General features: G+C 36.3%; 1 protein-coding gene across 3 annotated transcripts; it reads right to left on the bottom strand.

Moving 5' to 3' along the window:
- Nucleotides 1-1,144: 1,144 nt before the first annotated feature.
- On the bottom strand, nt 1,145-17,656 carry LOC108667990 (neprilysin). 3 transcript variants are annotated; one of them, XM_018155107.2, is made up of 23 exons: nt 17,473-17,656; nt 16,762-17,078; nt 15,843-16,468; nt 15,493-15,575; nt 14,908-14,998; nt 13,497-13,597; nt 11,655-11,806; nt 11,288-11,507; nt 10,910-11,062; nt 10,562-10,666; nt 10,255-10,361; nt 9,660-9,830; nt 9,252-9,288; nt 8,543-8,710; nt 7,646-7,752; nt 7,206-7,270; nt 6,888-7,016; nt 6,224-6,363; nt 5,673-5,769; nt 4,931-5,037; nt 4,352-4,390; nt 3,731-3,804; nt 1,145-2,633 (listed from the first exon to the last, which is right to left on the bottom strand). In XM_018155107.2, the coding sequence occupies exons 1-23, from the start codon at nt 17,581-17,583 to the stop codon at nt 2,510-2,512; spliced, it is 3,324 nt and encodes a 1,107-aa protein (XP_018010596.1). In that variant the 5' UTR covers nt 17,584-17,656; the 3' UTR covers nt 1,145-2,509. The 3 variants fall into 3 exon arrangements, with proteins under 3 accessions (XP_018010596.1, XP_018010600.1, XP_018010599.1); XM_018155111.2 differs by having other exon boundaries at nt 15,493-15,569; XM_018155110.2 differs by having other exon boundaries at nt 15,493-15,572; nt 17,473-17,655.
- Between the last annotated feature and the right edge of the window lie 341 nt (nt 17,657-17,997).

Genomic DNA, 17,997 nt, shown 5'->3' with positions numbered 1-17,997 from the left:
ATAGATAAAATTTGCATTAATTAGTATTGAAGTGCTTGTACGGAATATTTATTTACTTAGAAATCAACCCAAGTCAAAGCTGGAACTTGGAAGTTAGATAAACGTCAACCCAAAAGACGCGATCAAATGCCACAAAAACCTCCTATGCGCGCCAAAAATCTGTTACAAACCTCAAAAGATTCATATGCTCGATGTGACTGGGAAAGCTGATCAATGGGTCATCTTCCTCATCAACGCCCAAAGAAATCTCGGCCGTGTCATCGAAACTCGGTGATCTAATTTCAAGTTCATTTGAAATGTACGATGTAAACACCAAGACGTCTTCTCTATAAACTGGACTAGTCGGCGCCATCATTAGAATTAAAATTAATTGTACTGGAAGGTAACGCCTGTGATTATGATAAATATTAAAGCAGCACACAGATGAACAGATTTAATACCAGCAAATTCACAAAGATTTCATTGTAGAGCAAACATTTTTCTCCGCAAGCATCCACGTCGAGCCTACAAAGGAGGCTTCCTCCGTTCGATCATTTCCGCTCACATTGGAGGAATTTTGGTCTGTGGAAACCGAACGAAGATTAGGCAGCTGAGCCACAAACTATTCATCTACCGCTTGGTTGACTGCCCGCCAATTCTTTGAGTCCTGCTAACAGACAGGACTCAAATACGGGGCTGAATTACTGATAAGGAATCAATAATTACTATTACAATGCACCAAACGTACACGTTGTGGTAATCTGGTACCATTCTAGTTAACTAGTTTCAACGATTGCCTGGCCTAATGACGTGGATTATTTGCCATGCAATTTCACCCTTGACAGCGATAACAGAATGCGGTAAATATATTCTTCAAATTAGCGTTTAGAGTATGACTCACTTCTTCGAATTTTTAAAAAGGCGTAAACTACATCAGTCATATTGAACATAAAATCCAAAGTCATATTTCACATGAACTTTTCTTCGAATTTTACTCACTGGTCGTTCTTAGAACTCGGATTAACACGGAGCGCTTGCCACCTACTTCTACGGCATCCAGAGCGCAACTAACTGAGAATTGTGCCTTGCACTTTGCAGTTGCAATAATTTTAAAAAATGTTAAATGGAAATGTCATAGGATCAAACAAAATTAGATTTAGTTAGTTTATTATTATGATTTTGGAACAAGCACACGGTTATAAAAATCTGAAAACTCTAATGAAAACTCTAAGTCTTTAGAGTTTAGACGAAAGAGATATTTCTGAACAAGTACAGTTGCCAGATGTGGCCACCGTCGACAACTCGCCAAGGCCATGAAGCTATCCAAAAAGTGTAGGACATCCAGCTGAGGCAAAAAGCTCCATTCAGACGGCCGCGTGTAGGAAATCAGGCGGGGTTTTATGCAATTCACTTGATGCGAGGAACATTAATTTTGTTGCAACGACAGTTTAATATTTCTTGCAACGCTTTTTCAATTCAATGTACAGCCAGATGAACTCAAGGTTTTAAAGTTATTTGAAAAGAATATTTCTCACTGATTATACATATATTTATTAATGCCTGAGATAGTGAAGTCTTAAAAACCTTGCACCATATTTTCAACTCCAAGATGCAAAAAAATTCGCATTCTCTACTGATGCAACTAACACATTTTATATAAATCGGTATTAATTGACAGAGTCTAAAAATTCAAATATAGTAAGAATTCGTAAAATCAAATTTAATAATAATTTAACAAATTTGTTTTGCACGAATTTGATTTTCGCTGCAGTGATTTCAAAATTTTCAATTAATTGCTTTCGTCGATTGGGGGATCCCATGCAGCTCCCAAGCCTTGTACAGTGTAAGCAGTACGTCATAGTTTTAAATCCTTAACAATAATTTAATTAATTGCACTAAAAACATGTACATGAATTCCTTTTCTGCTCATGTTAATTTAGAAAGCAGGATTTCTCGAATGGCATTTAAGGTATTCTTCAAATAGGAACACAATTAGGGCATCAAATAAAATGAATTTAAAACGAGTGAACAAAGTTACTTTGCATTGAAAGAAAATTACGAAATAGTGAACAAATAAACCATGCATTCAATATTAACATAGATTTGGCTTCGGATACAAGCTGTTTAAAGAATAGTTAAGACTCGGTTTTCTCTGCCAATAAGAAATTTAATAGAAAATAATTATTATAGAAACTAATGACGAACATGATTATTTATTCCCTAAGAAATAATTAGAAGACTAAACTTTCCCGTCTGTCGGCTCTAGTGCATTAAGAAAATTAAATGAGTCTTATTGTACCAATAGTAATACACATTCTGCACAAATCTCTGATACGCCCTCTTGGCAGGCCAAACTTTTTCACGATGACGCGCACAGCAGCAAAAAGTGCGTTGCTATTTGAACAAATCCCACTCTTATCTCTGAGTGTGTGCAATATGCATGAAATGTTGCGCCATTGCCGCTACACCCGAAAATGGGCTAAGGAATTTAACTGTGCGAAGAAGAGGAATTGAAGAGGAATTGAGGAATTTAATTGTTTGAAGGCATGTGACTGATGATGTACGGACACGTTTTGGTCCTATACATTCTTTGTCCTCTTGTGCAGTTGAAGGCTTCGGCGAATAGAGGCTCATTCACCAGGGCAAGGTTTACTCTGGAATAAAGAAGAAACAAAAGGAAGGTGACGATGTGACGGTCTGAATGCAATTTAAATTATTGACAACTCACCACTAGATGCTGTAGCAGTATGGTGCCGGACTATTGAAACTTTTCTCGTGTATACTTAACATGTTGCAGTGGATTTTTCGTCTGTGATTGTCGGGTTGTGCATGGCTGACGGTATTACGAAGTAGTAATTACTCTCATTTTTATTACTTTTTTATCATTAGCATGGCCTGTGGTAGGTTAATGACTTCTATAAACTTATGTAAATCTCACTAAAATCGACTTATCGGACCAGAATCTTTGCATTTTAGCCAGAGTGTAAACTACCTATAAAGTCTACGGACATTCAAACGAACATTCAATTACTCCTCCCATCAACCAGCTTCAATTTTTTTCTCCAACCAATCATTCGATAGTTACTAAGTGGAGAAAAAATATGAAAAATCATTACAAATCTACTACAAAACAGGATTAAATCTGTTCAATATTTTCGTTATATTGGTAATGAGATTGTGAACCCAGGAAATAAGTAAATTTAAATAAGCCCTTTTAACTCTAATATTCATATCCCATAGAACTATAAATTTAAAAAATGAGGTATAGTGATAAAAATATTACCCTAAGATGAAAACATTACCCTAAGGCAATTTTGAGAGCGCAGTCAAGCCTGAAATCTTGCTTTGATCAGACCGCGACCCAATCTCAGTCATCTCAGGATGAAGTGCTTCCGGTGCTCCCCATGCATTCATTTTCCCTCAACTCCCCTTCCTTACTCACACCCCGAGGATTTTTTCAGGTGAAATTTCTTAAATTTATGTGCAATTTAACTGTTTATGATATACAGGTGCTGTTTGACTGAAAAATCGTATCGTATACAAAAATATACTCGGAACTGACACGAAAATTTCCAAAACATGTGTTATTTCTATTGTATTTATTTATATCTGTCGAGTGCTGTAAATTAAATAGAATTTGAATAGCTATTATGAAATATCCCTTTAATTTATTTCTAAAGTCAATAGTTTTTACGAATATTATTAAAATATTTACTGATTTTATTATAATCCAATAATAAAGTATTCTTACCGAAGTCGAGACGGCAAATGTTCTCGTTCTTTGATGTCCAAAATGTCCAGTCGGCTCGAGGCGGCACACTGGGACTGCAAACAATGGTTTAGTTGAAAAAATTGCCATATCGATTACTTATGACAAATTACACTATGGCTCAAACGACCCACCAAGAGCTACGGAGAACAGGTTTCAACACAAGTGCTAAGTTATGCTAAGTTTAAAAAGGTAATAAAGCATTAAACGAAATTTCAGCACCATCTTTGCAATTATTAATCGAACATTGAAAAAAATCTATTTCATATAATATACATGAGCACGAGTTTTATATTCATAGGTTGATTAAAAGTACCGGAGCTGCTGAAAACTTGAAAAGAATTCACTTCATAAAAAAACATGAACATAGGTTCAATGATAAGGTTCCCGAACCGTGCGGAGTAGATAGAGCTGGTAGGGGTTCATTTTTAGCGCATTTTCTCATTTATGGAAAAAATGCAGTATTGTGCTCGCCATATCCGTCTGTCCGTTCGTCTGTCTGTCCGTCCGTGACTTCACGTTTTCGTCGACGAGAAAATGCGCTCTCTGTCACTCATTACAGTGAGTGACAGTTATATTTCTAGGTTTAATGATTGAAGGTACCTGCGCCGTGCGGAGTAGGTAGAGCTGGTAGGGGCTCATTTTTAGCGCATTTTCTCATTTATGGAAAAAAGCACTATTGTGCTCGCCATGTCCGTCTGTCTGTCCGTCCGTCTGTCCGTCCGTCTGTCCGTCCATCTGTCAGTCCGTCTGTCCGTGACCTCAAGTTTTCGTCGACGAGAAAATGCGCTCTCTGTCACTCACTGCAGTGAGTACTGAGTTATATTTTTTAGGTTTAATGATTGAAGGTACCTGCCCCGTGCGCAGTAGGTAGAGTTGGTAGGGGTTCATTTTTTAGGTTTAATGATTGAAGGTACCTGTGCCGTGCGGAGTAGGTAGAGTTAGTAGGGGCTCATTTTTTAGGTTTAATGATTGAAGGTACCTGTGCCGTACGCAGTAGGTAGAGTATGTAGGGGTTCATTTTTTAGGTTCAATGATTGAAGGTACCTGTGCCGTGCGTAGTAGGTAGAGTTGGTAGGGGCTCATTTTGAGCCACGGCAGACGGTGTTCAACGGAGGCGGTAATGGGGCGGTGATCAGGTTCGTTTCGACGTCTGAGACTTGGAGGTTGGTAGGGGCTCATTTTGAGCCACGGCAGACGGTGTTCAACGGAGGCGGTAATGGGGCGGTGGTCAGGTTCATTTCGACGTCTGCGACTAGGAGGATCTGTGACGAACTCTAGAGGTTTGCCTGCCATGCCAGAACAATGCAAACATGTTAATTAATTAAAATAAAATTGTCTGTCAATTTTAGTAAGCTAAATTGGACAGCTATTTAGAATGTTATCGATTCTGTAAAAACTAGGGGACAAATTTTAGCTATTTTTACACTAAGAACAAATATATTCGTATGTAAGCTACTAGATTCTAACGTTCATGGCTAATCGCACACTATAATTTACGTTCGAAAAATTAAAAGTAAATTATCAGATTTGTTACGTTTCGCTATGCCAGTTTTGCATTTTAATAATAACTTAAGCAATCGGAATAATTAGAAAGCCAACAATTATTAACCTAAAGTCTCATGTTTTGTTTTTATAATTATTCTATACGAGGATTCATTTACAGAATGAATTTAACTACAAACCAAATATCAGAGTGACAATTTTAAACATTTTTAACATACGTTCTTTGATGAAGCTCAAATTTTTCGTTTGCATGAGGATCCGTATGCCAGAAGTTGAGTTTAAAATTATTGAAAATTGAAAATTTCTTTCAGAATGAATGGAAACATTATTTACCTCATTTAACTCCTAGATTTAGGTGCGAACGAGAACAGTTATAATGAATATTAAAGGAAGTCTAATGAGTGCGACGCATTCTTACCTGCCTCTGCGCTAGCGCCATGAATGTAAGCCAGCCAAGCCAGTCTCGTAGCGCCCGTGTCAACCATAAGTTCGTTCAGTTTCAGATCTACAGGGAACTGAACATAAAATAAAAGTTAGTTAACAATAAGAAAATTGATTTTAGGTCTACCGAAAATTTATCAAAATATGCTTTTCGATTTTACCTATAGAAGGAAATAACAAGAAAATTTTCAATAAAGCTCATTCTCACGATATAAATCAAACCTGTTTCAAGTAACAAATTCTACCATCCTATACAAATAAGAAAATATACACGCATTTAATGCAACTATATGATTTCGCGGATATAAAATGATATGAATACAATCATTATATAAATGGATGAATTATGGCGTCAAACACCAATATTGGTTACTGCAAAGGAATGATGTTCAACATCAAAGAAACGCTTTTGAAAATTAACAATGACAAGGATTATTTACTGTAAAACGGAATTGGATAACATATTTATGCCATTTTTAGTTTGATTCCTAAAAAGTAACAACAATGTAAACGTAAGCTGAGTATAACCTTAAAGCGAGCTATAGCAGAGTCTTCTACTATGAGCGAGAAGGTTGTGTTCTTTAGAAGTCCTGAGAAGCAATTCTCACGCAAGTTCATCCCCGGTGGTCTTGGTACCTCAGTGCCGAGAAGCCCGTCGAATTTAATGCCTGAGAATCGCATGATAATAGATCAGTATCAAGTAGAATAGAATGGAACAGTATCTTGAAATAAATACTGTTTGTGATAGATAAAACTGTTTAAGGAACACGATTTAAATATATAATAAACCACTTTCCTTGCCGGAAGCAGGATACTTTCTGTAAAAATTCTATTTTAATCTTGTGGAAATAATATTAAACCATGTTTCTTGGAAGTGATATTATTGAAATGCAGTCATGTTGAAAATTTTTGAAATATTTCTATTCTATACTAAAATAGCTAGATGACAATATAACAACATGGTAAAGACGACAATATTTTATTGCGTTTTAATTGCCAATTCATGATACATACATAAATGCGACGAGTAGTAGCACTATACCAAAATTGAAATATTTCATCGAATACCTATAGAGAAATTTTTTCGTCATTTGTAGCATTATATTCAGTTGTATGCAATGATTCATATAATGGAACTAGGACGAAATTTCTAAATAGATTCCAATTCTTCCCGTGATATTTTTAATTTGACCTGTAGTATCGACTGCGTGCAGGAATTCATGCGCCACCAAATGACCAATCCCAGCGAAGACGACGTAGTCCGGCAATTGTGTCAATTTCGGATACAAGAACGGCGCGGTCATCACAGCTTCTGGTATGACTGCACGACAATGAACGAACGCTTCAGTCACAAAGTCGGGCAGATTTTTTCACAGTTTAGGAATTAATTAAAGTGATGATGGAGTGGCATTTCAATCAAAAATGGCAACATGTGGTAATTTATAATTATCAGTTGAATTATACTTATTTCTACAATAGCCGATGATCCACATACAGAAACAAGACTCACGTATCGAATTAGTCCCATAGAGCGTGATAGCTGTTGTACTGAAGGGGGCACTGAAGAGGTTCCACCTGTAAATTCAGTCATGAAATTATGCTTAATTTCATTCCTGAGATGTATTACTCACTTTCTTCAATTAATAGTCTTAAAATTAATAAAAAGTGCCACATTTTAAAATTTGTATCGAAATTACTAAAATTTTCATTGCTTCACAAAATTTAATACTCGACACTGAATTCAAATGATAAAATCGAACTCTGACTACAACTTAAATAAAAACTAAAATTTACGATAACTACTAAATGATACCCTGCAAGACCCGGTAATTTGAATGAAGTTTAGGTGCAGTGAACTTCATTTTATGCTGCATGATAGCAAGCAACATTCCAGTAGAGACATCCAGCATTTCAATAGAGTAGCAAGCATCATTGTACGTTAGAACTCACATGGCTATGTGCCCTGACGTTTGTTGGCTGAGAACGTCGTACATGAGGCGACGTCTGCGTTGCAGTAGTGTCAGGACATTGTCTATGTAACTATCTTCAATAAACAGCTGCACACGGTCAGGAATAGATTAAAGAAGTAATAATAATCGGATATTACACAGGATGACAAGAATCTTCGAAAATACGTTCACTAGTGCCATGTAAGTAAACGCAATCCGTTTCAGGAAATGCATCGATCATTGAAAAGGTCGGTGAAACGATGAAATTTTCGTGGTACTAATAGAATCCAAATAAAATAGTTGAATCAATAAAAAACTAAGCAAATATGCCCTACAACAGATGTAAATAATAATTGTTTTATTCTTCGAACACACAATTGATTAGTACTATAGCCGCCATCAAACACTCTTAAGTTTTTCGTTGATTGTTAGCTATTTTGTTTTTGTCAAATATGGTTTTTATTTTGTCAAATATGGTTTAATTTGTTTTTCTGTTATCTATTTACAAGAATATATTGCTCAAAGGTAATACGAAGACAGGCTCTGTTCTAAGTTAAGTTCAACAAAGATGAATCATCCTGAGTATTAATAACGTATAATAATTTGAGGGCGGTCGACCAAAGAAATTGAATCTTTATAAAATTTTCACCGTGAAAAGAAGCTCTGCGATTCTGGCTGTTTGTCAGTATGTCTTTACATATTACCCTATGCTATAAGTTCCTTATAATTTAAACATAGATTTCTATAACGAATCGCTGGTTGATTGTTAAAAGAATTATTTTGCTACACTCATACCAATAACAAGATACTGATAAATATATAATTATTTGGTTACTGGACCGAATATTTCATCACGATATCAATAGTTAAACATATGCAGTATATTGCATAACCCCACCGTCTCCGTAGCGGCTGAAACATTGTGGCTGAGAAGTTCCAGGAATTCTGTAGCTCCCACTTGAGTGAAGGTTCTACTCAGCTTGTCCCTGAGATCCCATGACGCTCCTAAGGTTCTTTCCAGCACCGCAGACACCGTCTTTTTGATGCTGTCAACCACGCTCTGTACCTGTTTTATGCATATTTGAAATTGAAGTTTTATTTGAAACGTGAGAAAAAATGTGTGATGCCTTAAGTTGAGTTGTATTTGAGTGATGAAAATCTTAGTGGCTCCCACAAACACTGTTATCGGAGGTTTAAAAGTCTAGTTTTGTTATTTGTGTATATGAAATGTTATTACTCAAAATTATCTGTTGATTTATTTTGCCAAATTAGTTAAGTGGGGGTGAATTGAGTTTTCGAATTATTGTCACAGGTATCGCAATGTAAAGGCATATATTTAAAAATCCAGATAATGCAATTTTTAACGGACGTGATAAATTGTTTTGAAAAAACTAATCGATAACTAGCAATTATTATGAGTCCATATATATAGCTATGGTATCGGAGAACATGAAATGGTAATGAACATTTGGGCAAGAATCAAACCTGCTTATATGATCAAATTGAGGATTTCTTTACCTGATAACAATAGCATCGCACGAGATTTTGACACAACTTTGGTAAGCTCTACTCATACACACATTTATTAGTTCATCATTTATATCGACCTTGTGACTCATGGCCTCCAGCTCGAGGACTGAGAATGTCCTCAAGAACATCTCTGCCGCGATGTCCGGCATGAAGAAATGATTAACATATGATTTTATCATTAATATCGACCTTGTGACTCATGGCCTCCAGCTCGATGACTGAGAATGTCCTCAAGAACATCTCGGCTGCAATATCCTGCATGTTGATATGATTAAGATATGAATTCATCATTAATATCGACCTTGTGACTCATGGTCTCCAGCTCGAGGACTGAGAATGTCCTCAAGAACATCTCTGCCGCAATATACGGCATGTTGATATGATTAAGATATGATATCAACCTTGTGACTCATGGCCTCCAGCTCGATGACTGAGAATGCCCTCAAGAACATCTCTGCCGCAATATCCGGCATGNGACTGAGAATGTCCTCAAGAACATCTCGGCCGCGATGTCCGGCATGAGGAACTTGGTGGCTGGGACGCAGTAAGCGGGGCTGCTGGGGGGACCTTTGCCCTCAGGGGCCACGAAGTCCGTGTACAGACGCGTCCCCCACAGCATCAGTAGCTCGTTGCGGAGCTTTGCTGGGATTTCCGCTCTGAAATTCATAAATTATCTTATTAATTTTCACAGTCTTAGTAGTTATCTTTGGAAAATGTAGAATCCTGAAGTTCATAACTTATCTTATCCATTTTCATGGTCTTAGTTATCCTTGGAAAATGTTTTGTTGTACTTTATAACTTGTAATTGGAATTATAGATACACCATTGTAATCATTCCTAGAGTGTATTTTCAGATTCAGAGATTACCTCTTGGAATGGGCAAATAGTGAATATGGTGTATCAAATGCACTCATAATGACATACGATGTGAAAACGAACTAGTGTAAATATGATTTCATTCTTCACACAACCCAGAGTCCATTACTTTAAACTATCGTTTGCCCTATTGTATAATAATTTTTCGTATGATATTATTGATAAAAATCAAAATTTCAACAATAAAATAAAGAAGAAACTTACTCTTCCCCGACTCTTTTCATGACGTTCCTGAGTTCTTCTTCGTGGTACACCTGAACTCTGTTCACCTTCCGCCCGACCACGGACTCTAGGAACGACGACCAGTTGATCTAAGACAACCACTCAGAATTAAACAAAATTAAGGGTATATATGAGAACAGGCCGTTTGAATATCTTTTAAAATTTGTCCTCATATTTACTAACAACAAATTTAAAACGCGTCACTAGAGTCTCCTGTGTGGAATTATTTCTTAACTCAATGCACAAGTACGTAAAATACAGTAACTCACAGTATCAAACAGTAACTCACAGCATTAGACAAAATATCGCTGGCATCGAGGTCTTCGGTTGTATACTCTGTGAAATTTTTGTTCAGGATCGCGTGGCGGATCTCTGACGGCATTGGGAGGTATTCCTGATAAATAAGGCACAAAAAGTTAGATATATAAAATAAATAACTAAATAAATGCCTTGTCACCCATGTGTACTGTTGAGTGTCCACAGCTTCAGTTACTTTCTCTTGGAAAACTCTTTGCCTACTTATGAATTTTTTACGGCTAGTGAAAAAATTGTACCACAATAAGATGCACGAACGAGGTTCTTTTGTAATCCGTAGACTACTCATATATGGGTATCATTATCAGGCTTATTAACTTACTCTAATGTCTTTCAGAAGAAATTCTGTTTCAATCGCCGTTTCTGTGATGAGTTTTACGGCGTCTTCCTTTTTCGTTATGTGAGCTGTCAGGTTCAGAGCGACAACCGCTTGCTTCAGTCGCCGCACCAGAGCACCCACGCCCTCCTTCACCGTCTGCATCAATAGAAGAATTAAATTTTAGCCATCATAATAATGGGTTATTAATCTCAACCACTATAAATAAAAGGTTCTCTAAATCCACCCGCCAGTTATTTGATGCATCTTAGTGTCCAGAGAGTTTAGATCAATGGAAATTCACTTATATATTTGATGAGTGATTTTTCTAGCTTTAATTTAGACTTGATAACATTCAAAATTTGTACAATAAGAATTTTTTACCATGCAAACTCGAAGTTTTTCGTACTCCTCGTTGAGATCGATATCAGCCTTGACCCTGATGGCTTCATCGAGCTTGTCTTCGTACTGAGCGATGCAGTGTGCCGAGTCAACTGACTGACTCAAGCCTGAGTCAAGTCCGTTCACAGGGAACGTAAGGCGAACCGAAAACTCTTGCAGGTGTTTGCGGTCCACGTCCACATCGACGTCAAAAAACAGTGGGCTGAACAGAATAAAGGCAACGTGAACTTTAGTACATGATAACTCTAACGTACTAGTTTCTTAATACTATTATACTGAAAGTTATAAATGAAGAATTTGTTAATTTAGACTTTATTACAAATATTATTGTAGACACAGTTTTGCTCACAAGTCGTGTTTTATGAAGTCAGCGAGCATTTTCTCCAGACTGAAGACGTCTTCATCGATGTAGCCGTACTGCTTCTGAAGGTCTGAATCCTCAGGAGTCCTCGGGTCCAACAGTCCATACTTGTTCACTTCGTCTCGCAGCTTCGCAGTAACCTTCAAACAAACGTGTAATGACCTTCAAACTAATGTTTAGTGACCTTCACACAAATGTATAATGACCTCCAAACTAACGCGTTGTAACCTTCAAAACAAACGTATAGTGATCTTCAAACAAACGTATAGTGACCTTCAAACAAACGTATAGTGACCTTCAAACAAACGTATAGTGACCTTCAAACAAACGTGTAGTAACCTTCAAATCAAACGTATAGTGTCCTCCAAACAAACGTGTAGTGACCTTCAAACAAATAGCTTTCCATATCTGTATCCGTATCCCATGTCTATCAACGTGATATCAACACATCGGAGAGACGAAAGTGAAATTCATAATGGAATAGTGAAGACGATTTATTCAATACATTTTCGATTTCAATATCGTAGCTTTGCATGAATCTCAGTAAGTTTATACGTATGAATATACTTTTATAATGAAACCATTTCTGAAAATACATGTTTGAAATAGCTGCGGTATCAGTAGCCCGTGTGAGATAGCGTCACAATGCGCTCATAATTTTTCTGATTATTTTTCTAGCCTAGTTGATACCTGAATTGACATGTCTTTTGGAGTCTTGAAAGAAACATGAATATCATTAAAACAGCCGAAATGGAAGAGGATTGTAATTGTCTTCATTTTGCTTGGAAAGAACTTTTCTCACCATGATGGGGACTTGAACAAGTCAACTCTTTAAAAATAAATAGTCGCTTTCTTTTAAATAGTTTTAATTTAATTTTTTCTTAATTGTTTAGCGAATTTGCAGTGGCAAATGTTCAGGTACTTTAATTACTAACAGTTCGATCCATTAAAAGTCGTAAATAATTTTCGTGTAAATTTTCATAGATTATTTAGATTTAATTATGGCGGTCATACGAGTAACTACGATCCAGTTATATCCATAGGATATAAAAAATCCGCGAACTATTTTCATTTTAGTAATTATCACAGATTCTATCATAGATCGGAATTTGTAGTAAAAAGGATCATGGCTGTGTCAAGATCGTTAATATTTCGGAAAATTGAATTTTTTTCACAAACCATGGCTTTAGCGAAAATCGCTGCGTACTCTAACTCGAACCAAAACGGTCAATGACTTACTAGAACTGATGTCATCAAACTACAATAAAAATCGCTTGTACCCAACCTTGAAACAATAAACTGAGCGACAAATAATAATATTAAAATAAAATTATCTAGTTAACGATTGGGGAAATTCCTTGAAATACCAATTTGAAAAACATGAAAAATACGAAAATATGAAAAATTGGGCAGCTTGCATAATAATATCAATATATATGATGTATTTATCAATTAAACGCCCCCAACGATTGATGCTGGCGAAAGAAGACATGAAAATATAAAATCGATAAGTACGATAAAAAGTAACTTAGGATAAAAAGGACTACATCGTAGAAAACAACCGCATGTAATGAATAAATGAACGAAAACTAGACACAGTAGCAGTAAGTAACTAACGCGCTACCTTAAAAAAATATATAACTCAGTACTCACTACAGTGAGTGACAGAGAGCGCATTTTCTCGTCGACGAAAACGTGAAGTCACGGACGGACAGACAGACGGACGGACAGACAGACGGACGGACATGACGAGCACAATAGGGCATTTTTTCCATAAATGAGAAAATGCGCTAAAATGGATATGTGGCATCAACGAACATGAAAACTTACCTCAGGTAAGGGCGTTTGAGATTGAGACATACAACTCTTGAAGAAATCTTTTGCTAGTTCATGAGACGTAGGTCCATCGGTACTCGGCTGTCGCAGAATATCTGACAACCAAGGAAACTTGATAAAAAATCAAGCATTACTTATAGAAGTGAAATATTTTCAAACAAACCATTTTTAATTCTACTTATAGGTCATCAGGAATTGTAACAGACATCATTCGGCGGACTAACTTCGACAATGTTAAAATTATAACTAACTTAATTATTGATAACAATGAAGTTTATTGAAAAGTTCAAAAATAGTTTAAAACAAAATTTTAAATAATTCGCTTAGTTTGCATTTTTTTGTTCTTCTTTTAAATAAAACAAGTTTCAACTTCATAACGTTCTTAGTTTTTTATTTATTAACAAATTAAAAGGGTCAGTTAATTCTGGTACACCCTGTATTAACAATCATAATGAAATAAATTTTATTAATGTTCGGGAATAATATTAGTATACTTATATCGTAATAATGAAATATATTAGTATTAATGTAGATTCGATATAGGCATAAGACAATTAATGTGAGTAGGTGAGGCTGAGGTCACATGAGGCAGATTTATCGTTGCAAAAACTCACGATAACTTACGGCTTATCGTGTCATATGCAACTCACATCATTCTATTGCAACTCACTACACTTAACTGCATACAAATTTTATTCATCGTTCAACGTGCATCACTCATATCACTCCATGCACCACTCACTATCTGTAAATTTTATTGATTGTTAACCATTCGTCGCTTACATAACTCCATGCATCACTAATAACGTGGTTATTTTATTGATCACACACCATGCATCACTCACAATCTGTAAATTTTATTGATCGATAATCATTCGTCACTGACATCACTCATTTCCACCTCACAAAATTTTGTTTTATATAAATTTTAACCATCGATCACCATGCATCACTCACAATCTGTACACTTTAGTGATCGATAACCTTTCGTCACTGACATCACTCATTTCCACCTCAAATTTTTTTTTTAAATTTTATCCATCGTTTACCATGCATCACTCATAATCTGTACACTTTAGTGATCGATAACCATTCGTCACTCAAATCATTCATTTCCACCTCACAAAAATTTTGTTTTTCTGTAAATTTTATCCATCGTTCACCATGCATCACTCACAATCTGTACACTTTAGTGATCGATAACCATTCGGCACTGACATCATTCATTTCCACCTCACAAATTTTGTTTTTCTGTAATGATCGATAACCATTCGTCACTCACATCATTCATTACCACCTCACAAAATTTTGTTTTTTTTCTGTAATGATCGATAACCATTCGTCACTGACATTCATTTCCACCTCACAAAATTTAGTTTATCTGTAAATATTATTCATCGTTCACCATGCATTCTATTGAAGACTTGAGTAGCCGGATCCTCAGGGCGTAGAGATGTGCTGTCTTCAGTCCCCCCGCACGCATATTCGTAGAAATCCTGCAATAATTTCAAATAGCGAACTATTTTCACCACAGTTTTTTCATCTCCATAATAGTGAAAACGCGCATGAAAAGCTATACGGTGCGTAATGTTTTACTGTGGCTTAAAAATGTAAGATATGTACGAACTACTCTTTACAATCTCAATTTTCACTTGCGAATTAATCTGGTGCAGATCACCACTTATGGACACCACTCGGCCCCAAGACAACGAATTATAAACAAAGATAAATTAGATTATAGACAGTAGGCATCATTTATGAGAAGTAAATATATATTTACTTCTTGTATTTAAATAAATGTTTACATCTTTCTACGAAAATTAAAACAAAATCTTAGAGAGAACTATTTTGAGGCAATGATTTTTCGCAATTCATGTAAAAGAAGCTATTCAAAGCTATTAATTTTCCTATAAATAAAAAATATCGTTGCCAGGTTAAAAAGCCGGTTAGTATCAGTGATAACAATAACAATAAATTAAGTGTTCTGTACCTCACATGGATCAGCTTTATGGTTAATCATGTCCAGCATCCTGGCGGCGAACTGCTTGCAGTCAGGGTGGGTGCACTCATCTGCTGGCAAGGAGTGAATGTAATGATTTGGCAACGCTAAATGAACAACGGAACTGCGAGCAGAGATTGACAAAAGAAGACATGTAAATCTAAAACTTTTAGAGGCAGATATTATCAGAGTTTCAATGTTGTAAATTTAATAGTTTATCTCATTTAATTTCCAAGTATGTAATCGAGCATCAATTATTAAATGTATTAGCTGTTTAAGGTGATTAATCTTCTATTTTAAAATAACGATTCCGAAGAACAATCAAAAATACAATGAATTACCTTCCATCTCTATGGATTGTGTCTCATCAATCATTAGACTGGCGAAAGTTGTGAACGAACGCGTGGTTTCTGTGGTGCTTTCATCTCTCGTCGTATCGGCAAGCGTAGTGTTCTCTACGTCAGTCACCAGTTCCGTGACGTTAGTATATTCCATTTCAGTCGTTGTTTGGTTAGTGATGTCAATAATTTCGGTAGCAGTCTCGTTGTGAATTTCATCAAAATGATGAGTGCTTGACGTCTCGTTGAAAATTTCGCTCTCATCTGTACTTGCTGTTGTGGTATAGTTGACGTTTGTTTCGTTGTTTTCTTCGTCATACTGAGTTGACGTTTCGTTGACAATAATGATGGTATGTGCAGTGGTGGTCGAAGTGACGTCTGTTTGGTTGTACTCGTCCTCATAGTCGTGAATATCCGTATCATTGAGTATGGTGGAAAATGCTGTTGTTGTAGTTATTGAGAGCGTTGATGAACTGGATGTTGTTTCTGTTTGGTTATAGTCGTATTCTGAGCGATATTCTGTGGAGTGATCTTCACTTTCGTCAGTCACGTTCACGATGAGAGTTGTGCTTGTCGTCTCCGGAGAAAAACTCTCTTTTCCACTTCCCTCTGTCGTGGTTGACTCTTCACTGAAGTTTAATTAAGAAATAAAAGTTAAAAAAATTAAATGCATCAATTAAATAGGCTGGCACTGCAAAATTAGCTGGAATTAGAATTGTCTAATTTTGAACTTTAACCTAACCAAAAATATCTTTCAACGTTACATCGCATAGGACATAGGTGATCCGAATAAGACGGAAATTATAGGAGAAACGAACAAAATTCGATTTTTAGTGCTAAAATAGACATGAATCAGTACGGGAGCTAAAAAATTAAGCTACAACATTTACCGAAGAGAAGAATTTTTTTATCGTAGACTTACACAGTAGCTATGGTGGTAGTGTTATCGGTCTCTTCGAATGCAGTATCTTCATTTCCCGAAGACTCATATTCATCATAGTCAGGAGACGAGGTCTCGGTATCTATGTCAGTCTCGGGATACTTGCTGGTCGATTCTTCTGTAGTGTTGGTCGTTGTGGTGGACGCTGTACCTGTGCTCGCCGTGGTAGTTGATGTGGTTGTAGTGGGTCTGGTTGTATTGGTTGTGGTAGGTGTGGCTCTAGTTGCAGAAGATGTGGTCTCTGGCTCTTCAATGATGATGTCTTTAGGTGTGGTACCAGAGCTCTTACCACTTGCGAACTATTCGTAATAAAATAATGAAATATATATTAATATTAGATCCACACCATTGCGGCCTTCAGTGCAATGTGATGAAACCGAAACGATCGTAAAACTCACGAATTTTATGCATCGTAGAACTCATAACTCAATCATAAATGAACCCTAATTTATCGGGATAGTCAAAAGGGTAGGTGATTATTTTTTTTACCTCACAAAATTAACTATCATGTTATCACATTCTGTTATCGAACTGCGGATGCTTTCATCCTGTGCAGCTGCAGGTTAGAGCCACGGTTACGTCTTCAAAAGAAACAAGAAAATTTAGATGAACTGAAACTAGTTAAATCAGGCTAACTTTTATTGCAATGCATGTATAATAAGCATATATTGTCAGAACATCATTTGTACTTACAGTATCTCTGGGTTGAGGAGGGTTAGGAACGATGCACAAAATGATGACAACGATGACGAAAACTACGGCAATGGCCGTGAGTAGTCGTGTTGTTCGAGTACGACCCACCATCCTAGTTAACTTCAACTATCTTTCTTTTTACAAATAAATACACACATTTATTTCCCCTAGAATGATCGGGGAAAAGAATACTTACAATTATTTTAGACTCCACAAATTTCATGGCTTTGAATGGCTCCTATAGCGACAAAAGGAACTAGCAAGTTCGGTAATGAAAGTTTGCAATCACAAGCAATGCTATCGTTTGGGTAAACGATCAGCTTGACGTTCCTACGAGTATAAGCTGCGGAACAAACTTATCCTGCGTCTTTGCAGCGGAATTTGATTAACCACACTGTGTATTAATCAAAAATTTTTTACGCTCCCCAGAAAAATTTCAAAGACATTTTTCGAATTTTGTATTTATTTTGTAAATCATCAGAGTGCCATGTGTAACTGTGTATGTCCAGACGTATTAATTCACAT

The sequence above is a fragment of the Hyalella azteca genome, unplaced genomic scaffold, assembly GCF_000764305.2.
Source record: "Hyalella azteca isolate HAZT.00-mixed unplaced genomic scaffold, Hazt_2.0.2 contig15205, whole genome shotgun sequence".
Taxonomy (NCBI): Eukaryota; Metazoa; Arthropoda; class Malacostraca; order Amphipoda; family Hyalellidae; genus Hyalella; species Hyalella azteca.
Note: the sequence above shows the minus strand (reverse complement) of the source record. Positions and strands in the feature narration are given on the sequence as shown.